General features: G+C 38.3%; 2 protein-coding genes across 5 annotated transcripts in view; both read right to left on the bottom strand.

Annotated features, from left to right (window-relative positions):
• Positions 1-14,217, bottom strand: part of POC1B (POC1 centriolar protein B) — a 45,341-nt gene that overhangs the window by 30,941 nt on the left and 183 nt on the right. For all 4 annotated transcript variants that reach the window (XR_009486545.1, XM_059846818.1, XM_059846820.1 and 1 more), the window contains exons 2-8: positions 13,932-14,016; positions 5,963-6,134; positions 5,017-5,196; positions 3,633-3,740; positions 2,648-2,763; positions 2,183-2,316; positions 1,415-1,483 (exon numbers count right to left, since the gene is read on the bottom strand). Coding sequence is in view for 3 of the 4 variants with exons in the window: in XM_059846818.1 (XP_059702801.1) it covers positions 1,415-1,483; positions 2,183-2,316; positions 2,648-2,763; positions 3,633-3,740; positions 5,017-5,196; positions 5,963-6,134; positions 13,932-14,016 (864 nt within the window). In the remaining variant the exon portion in view is untranslated. The remainder of the gene's footprint in view (positions 1-1,414; positions 1,484-2,182; positions 2,317-2,647; positions 2,764-3,632; positions 3,741-5,016; positions 5,197-5,962; positions 6,135-13,931; positions 14,017-14,217) is intronic.
• GALNT4 (polypeptide N-acetylgalactosaminyltransferase 4) lies at positions 8,874-14,022 on the bottom strand. Its single transcript, XM_059846817.1, has 2 exons — positions 13,932-14,022; positions 8,874-13,757 (listed from the first exon to the last, which is right to left on the bottom strand). The coding sequence occupies exon 2, from the start codon at positions 13,439-13,441 to the stop codon at positions 11,690-11,692; it is 1,752 nt and encodes a 583-aa protein (XP_059702800.1). The 5' UTR covers positions 13,442-13,757; positions 13,932-14,022; the 3' UTR covers positions 8,874-11,689.

The following is a 14,217-nucleotide window of genomic DNA, read 5'->3' as shown; positions in this document are numbered from 1 at the left end:
TCATAGGATACAGAAGTAGTCCAAAAGTATTCTATCCAGTCTTATGGATATTCCACATAGGCTACTACTTTTCAAACAAATAGGTATAACTTTGCTCTTTCACATAAAAGGTGTTATGTTTTCCATGGCAACAGGTTAATGAAATAAATTGCAATGTGCACATACAGCCAAAAATGTGAGGAACATGACAGAACACTACACTTTGAGATCTTCTTTGTTTGAGGAAAGAAGCAAATAGCAAGAAAGAAAAGTATCCACTGTTGTTTCAAATATTTAAGCTGCTTCTAAACAACGATGTCAGCTGGTTCTGCACCAACCAGACACTTGATACAAGAAGCAGAGATACTGGTTTTCCTTCTTTGATGGAAAGGTATGGAAGGATCTGTTGATTGACAACGTCTTCAAATAATACAAGTATGAAGGAAGCAATCTTCCATAAACTTAGAGTGTATCAGCTGCCTCCAGCGCAGGCTGTGAACAGACAATATATTTTGGGTACTGCATGAGGGGTAGAAGATGATACTTTTACGGCCAGCCTCTGCTCATAAGCATGACATTGCCAGCTGAACTTTTCCAACAAATACTCCCCACAATTACAGTAAACCAGTAATCACAGTGAGTTGAGAAGTCCTCCTGGCATGCCCAGAAGAAGGCTGTGGACGGGTCAGCAAAACAGGATGTCTGAGAAGTACGTGTGTACATACCAAAAGAAAATGGACACTGAAGAATAAAGTTCTTATGTTTACTATAGATAAAGACATACACCTTGGTAGTTACCCAACAGTGGTTAGCACATTTTAAAACTTAGAAAAAAAGTTGGAACAAAGTAAGTACTCCTCTTCCACCAAAATTTTCATAAAACAAAGGGAACAACTTCAACAAACACAGGAAGGCCTATTTTTAAGGTAATTTAAACAGTTATTAGATCTGCTATGACTACTTTTTAATTCAACATTTAACTAAGGAAGTGTTTCTTGATGAAACTGGATCTTCCCTCTCATATATTCAGCATGAACCCACTATATCAAACTGCTGAGGAACATAAGACATAGATTTTTAAAGTTTTCGCAGTAATACAACTTAATACCTACAATTACAGAGTAAGGACTTTAAAAGCAGTGAAAACCTAACAAAGCAGGTACAACTTAATATTAATTGCAACACAGCTACTTCATTGACACCGAATTGCAACACTTTAAATATTTTTAGTCAAAAAAAATTCCTTTATTAAAATATGTAAAATAGACATGCTTAGTCTTCTCCTCATCATAACATCCAATGGAAAGTCTATGTAACACACAAGTAGCCAGAATGCATGTGAGTAATTAGCAAGTTATTGGGACATACTATATTTAACTCCTGTCCACTGTAACAAACATAAAGACATTTCATTTAAGGAGACAATACCACAAACCTGAGAATCAACTCCACCTGAGGCAAATTTTTCACCACCTTTTGAAAAAGCCACACAAAGTACAGGTCCCTGGGGAAAATAAAATAGCATACAGTAAAATTAGGCTATTACACTAATCATGATATTTCAGTGCAGAGAAAAACACTGATACCTAATGTAATAGATTTTTCAACATTAATAAAATAAGGAACAATTTTACTGTGGTGAAATTTCTGCAAAACTTGACTGAAAAGTTAATATTGCACATTTTTGTAAGATGCTACACTACAAATACAAGAATCTATACTAGGAAAGTAGTGGCATTATCCTTAGATTTTATACTTCAGCTTTGCAATGAAAAATTACAAAATATATATTACATTACTCAACGCAATACATTTGAATGATTTATTATCAAAAATAGGGTTTGTTTGGCATTGACAGGAAAAGGAGGAAATGCACGCCATTCTTCACAAAAGTTATCTTCTGTAAGCTTCCCCCTCCTTAGAAAACATTGTTTTTCAATAAACTATAGGACTGAAGTGCCAAATAATATGATTTTGAAAATCAAGTGAATTACTAATGAATTCAGAACATGAGCTTTTACTTAACATCAAGTGTGTAATATTGACAGATTAAAAGCACGGTTACAGGTAAAAACTGATGCATTTCCTTAACCATCTGCAAGTTGCAAGATAAAAGACACAATGGCATAAATGTTACTTTCCCTCTGTAAAGATACTGAACAACCTATTAAGATCTCCAGTTAAAGAGGATTATTGTGTATACCTTGTGTCCATGAAGAGTGTAAGAAAGTCTTTCTCCTAAGAGGTCCAGAATCTTAAGGGTACCGTCAGAAGAAGCAGTGATGAGGTAGTTACCAGAAGGATGGAATGATATACAATTAACCCCTGCTCTGTGAACTGATTTACAGAAGACAATATTCAAAAGCTGTAGAGATCTACTAAGAGGATATGTACACTTTATTTCTTTGCTCTTTTCTACTTCCCAAAAAAGCACTTAATTTAAGGGAAAAACGTCAGAGTATTGGCTTAGTTCAGTTCTAAAAATTAAGAGAAGCAAAGAAATAAAAAGGATTCAGACTGGATTACTGGGGTTGCTAGATTACAAAAAGTTACTTACAACATGTCAATATGACTTGTTTGTCAACTTTCCCCAGTAATACTCTTAATAAATCACATTTAATTGCAGAAAGTCCCATTGTAAAGAAAATAAAACATACATTGTTTTTACCTTTGAAATGCTGCAGCAGCTTGTTCGTTCGAATATCCCATAGTTTCACTGTGTTATTGGAACCTGCAGAAGCTATACATGTTCCACTTGGGTTGAAGTCCACAAAAGTTGGAAATCTAAATATAATTGATGAAAACAGATTTATAATGTGTTCCCACAAAAATATTTAGGTGTGTGTATATATATATAAAGCCCACGATATAACACTAAGCTGCCACAAACTTGTGTGGAATCTACACGCATGGAAACTCAAATAAGGCATTTCAATTAAATGAAATAAGCATAAGAAAACAAGACGTATGTGATAAATCATAATCTCACTTTTGTTGAAAACACAGTATAACTGATCCAAGCCAAACCTTCAGAGGTTGTACTAGAGTACTAAGTTCCTGGAAGATAGTGTTGCAAAGAGTTCAAAACAAATAAAATAATTTTGTCTAAGAACCTACAACACTTTGGACTTGAAAAAGGATGAAGGCAGCCATGAAATCAGCAAAGCACATATACAAGATAAATATTCCACTGACTTGTTAACTAAAACTCTGGATCCAAGATGTTGAAGAAAACTGCATATAAGTAAAAGCAAGTCTTTTTTAAACTTAAATAAGGTAGATCACTGAAAGGAACAAAATACTGTTTTCATCAACAGGTGGAAAAGTCTTCTAGCTTTCTTCTTGTTGAAGCATGCAATATCAAACAGCATTATCAAAATTGAGAGGAAACATGGAAACATGGATTCCAAAATCCAAGAATAATCTCACTTCTGTTTGGATTATCTCTCGATTGCTGGAAAACAGCTGTATAAGTGCAGCCAGTTAACCTCTTTAGAAAAACATTATAGGAATTATTTTAGTTGATATGGGTTGTAGAATTCTGATCTGTTTTCAGATTTAACATATATAGATGTTAATACCACAGAACATTAAATCAATGCCAGTAAAATTACACTATTACATTTCTCCTTTTTTTTCCTAGTAAAACTTACCCTTCATAATCTGAGAAGGTATTAATGCAAATTTTATTTCTTGTATCCCAGATGTTAATAGATTTGTCCTCAGCACAAGATGCTATTATTCTTCCATCAGGTGAAAACCTGGAACACACAAGTGTATACATTACTTAAGAACTGATTCTGCCTATATTAGCATCAGAGATATAAGTAACAAAACACCAGAACCAAGAAAGCCTGTTTGAAATAAAGATGCATAGCATTTAAAGGACATTTGAACTTCTAGTATTTCTCATGGACTAATAAAACTGAAAAGAAAAGCTTCTCCCCTATTCCACTCTGGCCCATTTCACAATGAACTACAATTAAAAACAGAGCCATAAGCAAGAGGAAGAGAGGGGGCTGAGGGGAAGGTATCAGCAACCTAAGGATGTCACTACAGATGACAAAGAGATCATTATAGAAAACTATAGGTGAAAAGACAAAGAGGACACAGTAGGATCTTGTGTTCAATGTTAACCTATATTTATATTCTCTGAGTTCTTTCTAAACTTACAAAGAGTGGGCAAAGCATTCACGATTATTCCTAGACTAGCAGACCAGGTTTTTAAAGAGGAAAACTGACTTGTCTATAACTTCCTCGAGCATTATTACTTCACTTATTGAGCAACTGCACAATAACATTGAAAAACTGTTCAAGAACTTTCACATGTGATTTCCTAGAGCTTTCCTTTTTCTTTTCAACAATCAGACACTTTGAAACATTGTAGGGGTCTGCATTTCACCAGTGTTAAATCAAGAGGCTTATATCAGGCCTCTCTTAGCTGCAGATTTTCCATTTACATGGAAGAAAGGAAAAAATTTTTAAAAAGACCAGCAAACAATCTTTTTTTGTCTTTGAAGAGCTATCCTGTCTTTAAGAGTATGAATCCTAACTTGCAGTCCAAAGGCCATTTCTTTTACCTTTTCCAATTATGTAAGCTTAACTCATCTGGATTCATGACCATTCTTTAATGCCACTACTATTCCAAGAATAGTTGATAAAACCACTACAATGCATGATAAATCTAGACGTGAGTGCTGGGAAATAAGTTAATACAACAAAAAACCAAACAAAACTGGGGAAACACAGGATGCTGACTAAAAATAAATACAGAAGACCCCATTTGTCCTTTAATGTAGTAGAATGAAGACAGCAACTGATTTAGTACATACACATACCAACATAGAGCAAACTTTCATACTTCATCTCGGCCTACACAAAACTTGTGTGCATAAGATTCATTTATTAAAATTTAATTACTGGTGAGAGATCACTGCTTGTCATTCACAGACGTTTCATCTCTTATTTCTACCCTGGGATATAAAATCCCCTTTGTTAGGAATTCTACTTTACCAAGAGAATAAAAACAACACTTACTTGGCACAGCAAACCCAACCAGTGTGTTGGAATAGGGTAAACAAAAGGCGCTGATAGCAAACACTCCATATTTTTATTAATTTATCATTGGATGCTGAAACTACAGAGTAGCCATCATGGGAGAAGCTCACACTCCGAACAGGTGCTGTATGACCTTTCAGTACTGATGATTCTCCATGACTAGGGTGGGAAGCAAAGAAAATTAAACAAAACCCCAAATACCAAGTCACAAATCACAATTATATTAACGAGCTTAAATCCCCATAAAACTCAATGTTGGCATATTTAGAATCTTACCCAAATGAAAAAGCAGTATACAGAGGCCAAATCTTAATGTCACCATTATTAATTATTTAAATATTATTAGAATAACATTCCTTAAATTGCATTTAACATGACCAATTTTACAGAACAGTGCAATTAAGTAGCATCATCGGCCTTTAGTCTCATTAGCATTAGTATTTGAAAGTGAATTTTTTTAATATGATAATCTATAAAACACTTGGATATTCAAGTAACATCAGTCTAACATCATATTGAATTACTCATAATTACTACTACTCAAGAACAGTCTGATAAAGCAAGTCAATTAATTTTTTCCCCAAAAAAGCTATTGTTTTTGTCATCACTTGTCTCCCCAAAATAGTGTAGCCATGCAATCCTTATTAAAATATAATCTTTAAGCCAGAGAAATATTATGAAGCATAGTTCAACACACATGAAACTGTGACCTCTGATTTGTTATATTTTTCTTTTGAAACTACATAATATTCAGAAAAGAACAAAGTAATACAGTAAAGAACTGTGTTGCTTGTGGTCCCCAGCCTCTGTTTCTGTCAAAGCCCAGGCACGTGGGAAGGAAAAAGAAACTTTTTTGAGTAAAGCCTCCAATATTCACACTGCACAATAATGAAACACATATCCAGCACCGCTCAGTTATACTCACATGCAAGGAATCCATAGCCTGACAGTGTGATCCTGAGAAGCTGAAGCCAGCACCTGCCCATCTGGTGAGAACTCTACACTTGTCACCGCCTCTGCATGGCCTGAAAATCTGTAGGCGCTGCACTGCGTCTTCAGCTTCCACAATATGAGAAAGCTATCCACAGAGCAGGTAACTGCAAGAAGTGAAAGACATTAGGAGTCTGCTCACTGCTCTTATGAAAGTCAGAGCTAACAACTCTGGATTCACCAGAGAACTTAATGGGTATTACAGGAGGGAGGAGTTATTAGGTTTTAATGGATACTTAGCCTAAGCAGAAGCCTGGTAGCAAGTAATGCCGACACTAGGCTTTCAGAAGGACATCACAAGACTGGGAGAAGTAAAGGATAATTCTTAACAGGTAGCTCTCCCACATACTAAGCCAACTGGCTTACAAGTACTTTGATGATAGAGAGCAAAATGTTCAAAGCCAAACATCATGCACATCAGTAAGTATGAATCCAGATTTGGTTCTGCCAAATCCTAAGAACAATAGGTAAATTCTTCAGTAATCTCATTTTGATCTCTGAGATAGAATTTGTTTCAAGTATCGAGTGTTGAACTCCAAAAAAACATGCCAACTTAAACTGAAAACATGACTTCTAACACTTGAGTGACGATATTGATATATGATAATTCTATAATCCTATTAAAGTACCAATTTTATAATACTAACATTTGTCTAGTTCAAAAGAGAACAAAGTTGTCAGTCTGAAAATAGAGCATGCCTGAGGGTGGGCTTTTTGCAGTCACTTTATAGGTGAACTATACTATCTACAGGCAAAAAGGCAATCCTAACTTTTACAAGAGCTTGATCATTTTCAGGAAACTATAAAAAGCAAAGATAATAAGCAATTTAATTCAACAGGTACATGTGATTTTCCTACATCCCTACAATCTTCATCTCTATATACTAAATGTTAGTATATAGACAAATAAAAACAAGGTATTCACACTCCCATCCCTCAGTTGTCAAATTCCCCAGTAGAGAAAAGAAGGGAGAGGAAGAACAGGGGCCTCCTGGAAGTTGGAAAAATATATGAAGATGGCTTTTCTCTTCCCAGTTTCTTTCAAGCAACAACATAGCACAAAGAAACTGAATTTCCTTATTATCACATGTCAAGGCAAGTCTCAAACAAAATATTAGCATATTAGAATATTAAATATTAACTATTAAATTCCCTTTATGAATTTTTTACAAAGATACTGTTTTTATTCCAAAAATACTAGCTTCTGCTAAAAGATGTGAGACCAGACTATTCCTACACCCATACCAACAGGCCTATATTTGACAAAAAAAATACAGGATATTTTTCCCCCACCTCAACTTTTCAAGCCCCTGTTTTACAGCAGGGTCTTTCTAATTGTACTTGAAAGAATTCCTTTTTCCCTTTGATTCTGAAAAGTGATCTACAGTGGAGTAAAACTAAAAGGAAAAAGTGAAATATAACCTAAAACAGAATTTGAAGGCAGAGAGCTGGCACTGTGAAACAGACAAGAGACAAGACTGATGGCTTCTAAAACAAATCATTGATGAACTACCAAATACCTGTGGTATCTTATGAATTGCATGAAGGCTGTGCAGTATCAGCTTTCAGTTCAAAAAACTGAGGGAAATATTCTTAGAAAGATGACAGCACCATTCATTCAGAGCCTGGTTTTTTGTAGCTTGCTGTTTCATAGATGGGCTGTCCCAAGGTAAATGAGACACAAGCAGTGATCTGAAGTTCTCCTTCCTGTCGGACACCTGTGACCATCTTCCTTATTTTCCCTCTGGACTCCGCACCGCCTATGCAATACTTAAATATTGGATCAGAAACACAAAAAAGCGTAGGAGGTCCAGAAGAAATTTTTCAGGATATGCCATAGCACAAATAGGCCTGATGCTCCTCAGAGAATACATGACATAATCAGAACCATGTTTATAGGTGAAAGACAGTTAGTCCTTGCCACGATCAACTGAAAAATATAACTAAGAGTAGAAAGCTGAAAATTCATACTGAGCTGATTCCAATATACAACTTACTCCAGATTATAACCTGAGTGCCTTTTCTTCTTTAAACATCAATGCTTCTGTACACACCCACATATAGCAGACACATCACTGGATAATTTGCTTTTCTGCTGATGAATCATTACAGAACTGAACACCAAAAAATAAAGACTTGGCCTTATGCAAAGGCCAAGTTGAGAGATCTACAGCAAAGTGGTGTGTAAGCAGATATTTAAGCTTCATATATGCCATGAAAAAGATTTTACGGTATTTACAATGAAACAAAGTTCAGTTTATGAATTGTGACTATTGATGGTATACATTTTTATATATACACACACAAACATATGAACACAAGTTGCTGTAATACAGAATTACCATTTCACTCTCATTTCCCACAATAACGAAGCGGTGACTAAGAAAGTTGTGCAAAGATCAAAAGAGACAAACTCAGACAGGCTTTAACAGCTCGATGTACATCTCTCAAAATACTGAAGCCTCTCCAATATAATTAATCACTCAGTGCAAGAATTACAGGGCAGATGGAATATAGTGTACCTGATGGGTGTGTGAATATTCAAACCCTACCACTGCCAACAAACCCCCACACTTTACAGGAACACTGTAGCTCCCAATGATACAGTACAACATCACAATGTAAACATAATTTGCAATGAATTGCAAGATTTCCTACTTGGAGAAAAATTATTATTAATTGAACCTCTGTCAAAAAAGCCAATCTGGAATTCTAAGCACAGTGGATAAAATATGAAGAACTTTTAATAACTCCCATAAATTCAAGTTATTGGAAGTTTTTGTTGCATTCTGTATGCATGTACAAAAGAGGAAAAGAGCTGAGAAAAATCAGCACACTAGCCAACATTTAATTTTCTGGATTTTATTTTTTCAAAAGAAATCCCAAAGCCCTCCACATTTATTCAGTGTAAAGTTTACATTCAATGTTTTTTAAAGTCACTTAGAATCAGTAGTTTAAAATATATACAAGCATTCACCAAATCTTCAAAGTCTAACAGAATAGAAAACTATTCAGATTTTCCAGAAATCTGTACATACTGAAAAATAATTGGATAGGAGTATTGAAATGGTAAGGTGTTGTTTGTTTTTTCCTTCTTTCTTTCTCTCTCTCTCTAGTCCCTCCTTTTATTCACATCACTTTTATTCCCATTGGGAAAGGTTTTAATTTTTTTTCTTCTTTTTTTTAGGGACAGGTAATTTTTTTTTGGTTTGTTGTTCTCCCCAGTTTGTTTCTAAAGTAACTCCAAAAATAGAAAGGGAGGTCATGGGGAGGAAAAAGGGTTCAGATACACAGAGAGAATAACTTTTCAAACTCAGAGGCAGATTCACTTATAATTATTGCTTAAATAGATAAGGAACACTTTAAATGTCAAGTTTAACTTCAAGGTATTTCTTAATACGAAAAGCAGTTTTTGCCAAGTGCTAAAAAATTACCTGTATAAAGTTTGCATAGTCTGTATTCATATAATTTAATTACTTTCATCTGAAAAAACATGCATTGCACATACTATTTATGATCTGCCACATATGAGAACCTAGGCCTTTTTCCCGTCATTGCCACTGAATGTAACAGCCTACAGAAAGCTTTGCACAAAAGCACATACTTTATATAATTTATTACCCCAGTACATAACGACTGGCTGCCTTTTAAAATTCGATAAATGGTTCATAACTTGCAGGTACACAAGAAAATTCCTGCTGCAAAGTGGAATGCAATTTTTCAGGAACGCTTCCCTTATGTAGTAGAAAGTTCCCTTTCTTTTTTTTATAACAAACAAAAAAAAACCACCAACAACAAAAAAACAACTTAGGGGAAAAAGGAAGACAAAAAAGGGGGAAAAAATCAAATTGCAAGTAACTGCCTAAAAATAAATTAAAGTCTTAAAAGAATCCATGCCACACAGTGGCAAGCATTTTTAGCATGATTTAATGCTGCATTCCAAGCTCCAGATTTTCTTCTGTTCATCTTCTATGTTAACCTGCTTCTACCCAAACTTCTCAAAGCTTTCAAGTCACTACGTTTTAAGAATATGTTATAACTTATTTTTGGCAAAACTTCAACTACATCAGGTCTCACTTGTCCCTTTTCAACCCTTCTACCTACTAACACCTGTAGCATCCTCTACATTCCTCAAGTATCCAGATATCTAATGCTCACTAGCCTAAGTTTCTACCTACCAGCCCCATGTAAAGACTAACTACACTATGGCTACTGAAGAACATTTATCAGTTCAGTGAGAGTAATCAAAACAGCTGGCATGCCCAACACACTAAGAAAAGCATTCAACTTAAATCTTACAAAACTAAAATACAGATATTAACACAAGACTTTTTTTTCAAGCACATAATATAATCTATCACATCTACCATCTACAATCTCTATCAAAACAGATTAGGGACACCATTCGAGAATCAGTATTCTTCAAAAACTCAGCATAACAGAAAAAACAAAACATTCTAAATAAGTAATTCTTTGAACCACCAACAAATCTCAGTTTTCTCCTTTGTCTTCTCAACTCCCCTCATGTCAGAAGCTTCAGCTTCCCAGCCTCACACAAGGCCTCCAGTGGTATTGTTTTGACTAGAAACAGGCAGCTTATGCTGTATTATTTCAAAACTTTTCCTAGGGCTGACCCATGCCAGCTCTTGCCAAAACACAAAAAGCAAAATAAAACAGCCCAAATGTTCCTCTATGTTATCCTTCTCTACCCTGCTGACAGACCAAATGAAAAAAAAAAAAAAAAAACAAAAAAACACCCAAACATGGTCTAGATCACATAACTTTTGTGTCCCTAGGATGTTGAGCTGAACATGGAAAAGCTTACACAAAGGCAATGTATACATTAAATATATAGCTAAGAAACAGCAGTAGCTAAGGCAATTCTGTGATTCCTTTCCTTCTCTATCACCTTTAAACAAAATTCCTACTTGTAGCCATTCCTATTTCTTCCATTTCTGGTATCACCAGCATGTCCTTGGTTCCACTGCTACCACACTCTCCTCTAAATGCATGAGAGCTCCGGACTAAGCCCCATGGGGTAAGATTTTTACAATAGGTACAAGACTGCAAAGCAGTGTCAAAGCCCTTCTAGTAAATAAACTTTCTATTCTTCTGTATAATATAGTACCTTTAACAGCATGTACATTCCCAGAAAAATGCAGACCATTACAAGGCTTAGATTCAACTTTCCACATCAGTGTTCATTCAGTCACATTCTACTGTAGCATTACTAAGGGTGTTAGATACATATTTTATTAATGTATCTGCAACACAGTCAGCTAAAACCACTGCAAGAACCTAAACTTTTACTTCTGTAAGTAAAAATTTTTTGTTTACATGGAACATTATCTTGCAGGATTATTGCATAATTTTAAATTTTAAAAATCCCACTTCAGTCCCCTCAGAAGACTCTGTTTTATAGTCAAGACTGAAGAAAGTAATAATGGACCAAAATTTTACAAAAATAAAAGGCATTAGATGTTCCAATGCATGTTTTAAAAACTGAACTTTTGCTTTTGCTTTCCATACAGTTCATCATAATAGACAGTTTCTACACCACTACAGACAGATGTGAAAACACTTCAATTAAACATTGCTATCTGCTCACACATGTAAAAAGATTGGAGATCACAGTCCATCCGATTTCTACTACCAGTAGTGATTATTTCTCAAATTTCCAAATCTGATTTTTATCTCCAGCATTACAAGTTCTCATTTGCACATCAGCGTGCCCCTCAGTTGTACGATAAGCAGTAAGGCACTTCCCCGAATGAGGATGATAAATAGTCCCATCTTCTCTGAAATGCCAGATAATAATTTCTGGGACAGGAGATCCATCTTTTGGGCAGCTCCTCATACCTATGAAGTCTTCACGCTCAGGGACTTCAGCGCATAGCTCAGTTACAGAGTTAAATCTAATCTCCTGATTTGATGTATATTCAAAAAATTGGTTGCCTCCCTGACCATGACAGCCAAAGAGAGACAGGTGAGACCCGGTAGGATTATGTTCCTGTAAGACATAGTCAAGGCACTCTGAAGGTATTCCTGCGCTACGGATAGCACCGTGCCAGCCAGGACGATCTTCTGGTACATGCAACTCAGCAAATACATTTTTTAAATACCAGTGAAAACTCTTGCATTTCAAACGCTCCCTAAGAATCTTTCTTTCAGTAATGTCTCCATAGTTTTCTTTCCTTGCTGAAGGATTTCTGTTGTAAAAGTGATCTTTGAACTCATCCATCCACACCTCGGCAGCACGTGCCGTGTTCTGAAGGAAATTTGGTCTAGCATAGGGCGCACGCTTTGGAAACACATGGCCCACGTGGGAGCATGGATGAATTTCCAATATGCCTCCACACTGCCAAACCCTAAATGATAATTCTAAGTTCTCCCCTCCCCAAACATCCATTCCCGTATCATAGGTTCCCAGGTACTCAAAATACTTCTTGCTGACAGCAAACAAGCCACCGGCCATAGTTGGGGATCTGATGGGGTCAGTTTCCAACTTGCGCCTGAGACGTTCGTGTTTAGGCACCGAGTGCCACTGGAATGTCAGCCGCCAGTCAAACCCCCCAATCATGGGCTCTGCCGTTTGCATGTAGTATTCAAATGTTTTCCAGTCAATGGTGTCAATGACAGGACAAACAATAACAGTCTCATTCTCAGCAATCCTCTCCAGCAGTGGTTCCAGCCAGCCGGAAACACATTCACAGTGACAATCTAGGAATGTGAGAACATCACCGGTAGCAAAGGTAGCGCCAATCAAGCGTGCACGAACCAATCCTTCTCGCTTGTTGGTTCTTATCAAGCGAACTCTTTTCAGACTGCTTATGTATTTTTCGAGCTCAGCCTTCAAGTATATTTTATCACTCAGGTCATCCACCAGTATAATTTCTTTCAGAAGCACCGAAGGCGATGTTTCAAGAACGCTATGTATCGTCCGCAGCAGCGTTGACCAGGCTTCATTGTAGAATGCAATTATAACAGATGTTGTGGGCAGTCTTCTGTAGTTGTAAGATTTAGTTTTACAACCACTCAGTCGATTATCTTCAATGTGCCGGTGGAGAGAAATTTTATCACTTAAATAAATATTTATTGCATACTTCTCAATCAGCTCTTCTTCCTGTTTCTGCTCCTCAGGACTCAGCTGGGGGCGAAAGGGTTTACCCCATTCTCCTGGAGCATAAGGATCAGGTGGGGGTTTGTCATAAACTGGACGAGCCAAATCGACAGCTTTTTCTGCTCCATCAGAAAAGCGCCTCTCCCATTTCCCTTTAGTGATGCTCTTGCCGGCGAAGGAGGCACCGAAGGAAGTAACCGACAACTCGACCACAAAGTAAGCGATCATTAAGAAGCCGAGGAACACGCAGCTTTTGCGAATCCACGTCCATCTTCTCGCCAGACGAATCCTCATCTTAGATAGTTAAAAGCAGCTCCTTAGCAGAGAGGGTCCGTGAACTCCTGCCGGCTCTCCCCACGCCCAGGGAGGATGGGACTGCAGACACTCCCAGCCTCGGGCTCGGGACGCCGGCAGAGTTTGCAGCCAGCCCTCCGTGGTGGGCCCGGTAGATTCCAGGGGGAGCGCGGGGGAGAGGGGCGGCAGCGGAGGCACGGAGCAGCCCCTGCCCCTCCGGCCTCGGCACTCCCCTCACTTACTTCCTCCTCCTCCTCCTCTCTCTCCGCGGGACAAACCCCTCCTCCAGCCTTGTGGTTTGCTCAAAAAGTTGTCGCTTAAGGAAGGGGAAGAGACTCCTTAGCCCGCCCGAAGGCATGGGAGCCCGCCCCGCCTCCGCGCCCGGACCTGCGTCCGGAACCGCGCGGCGGCTCCGGGGAGGGAGGGAAGGAGGGAGGAGAGAGCGGGCTGCCCCGCCCGGAAAGCAAACGGCACCCGGCCCCGCACTCACCCAGCTCCGCCGCGTTCGCGTCGAAGGCGACGCCCGTCACCGCCGCCGTGTGGCCGCGGAAAGGCCGGATCAGGACGGGATCCTCCTGGGGAGAGGGTGCGCACCGTCAGGCTGCGGACGGGGGCGGCCGCGCTCGCCCTCCCCCGCCCCTCAGGGGCCGCTAACGCCCCGCGCGCGGCGGGAGCCGCCAGTCCCGGCGTCCGGAGCGTTTCCACCAGCGGGAGCGGCGGCCGCCGCCGGGCAGCCCTCGGCGCCGGGTGATACCCGCCGGCCGCGGCTCGCCTGC

The sequence above is a fragment of the Haemorhous mexicanus genome, chromosome 5, assembly GCF_027477595.1.
Source record: "Haemorhous mexicanus isolate bHaeMex1 chromosome 5, bHaeMex1.pri, whole genome shotgun sequence".
NCBI lineage: Eukaryota > Metazoa > Chordata > Aves > Passeriformes > Fringillidae > Haemorhous > Haemorhous mexicanus.
This window is presented reverse-complemented; position numbering and strand designations above follow the sequence as displayed.

Excerpts from the sequence above, each read along its gene's own strand:
- GALNT4 (XM_059846817.1), bottom strand. The coding sequence starts at position 13,441 with ATGAGGATTCGTCTGGCGAGAAGATGGACGTGGATTCGCAAAAGCTGC.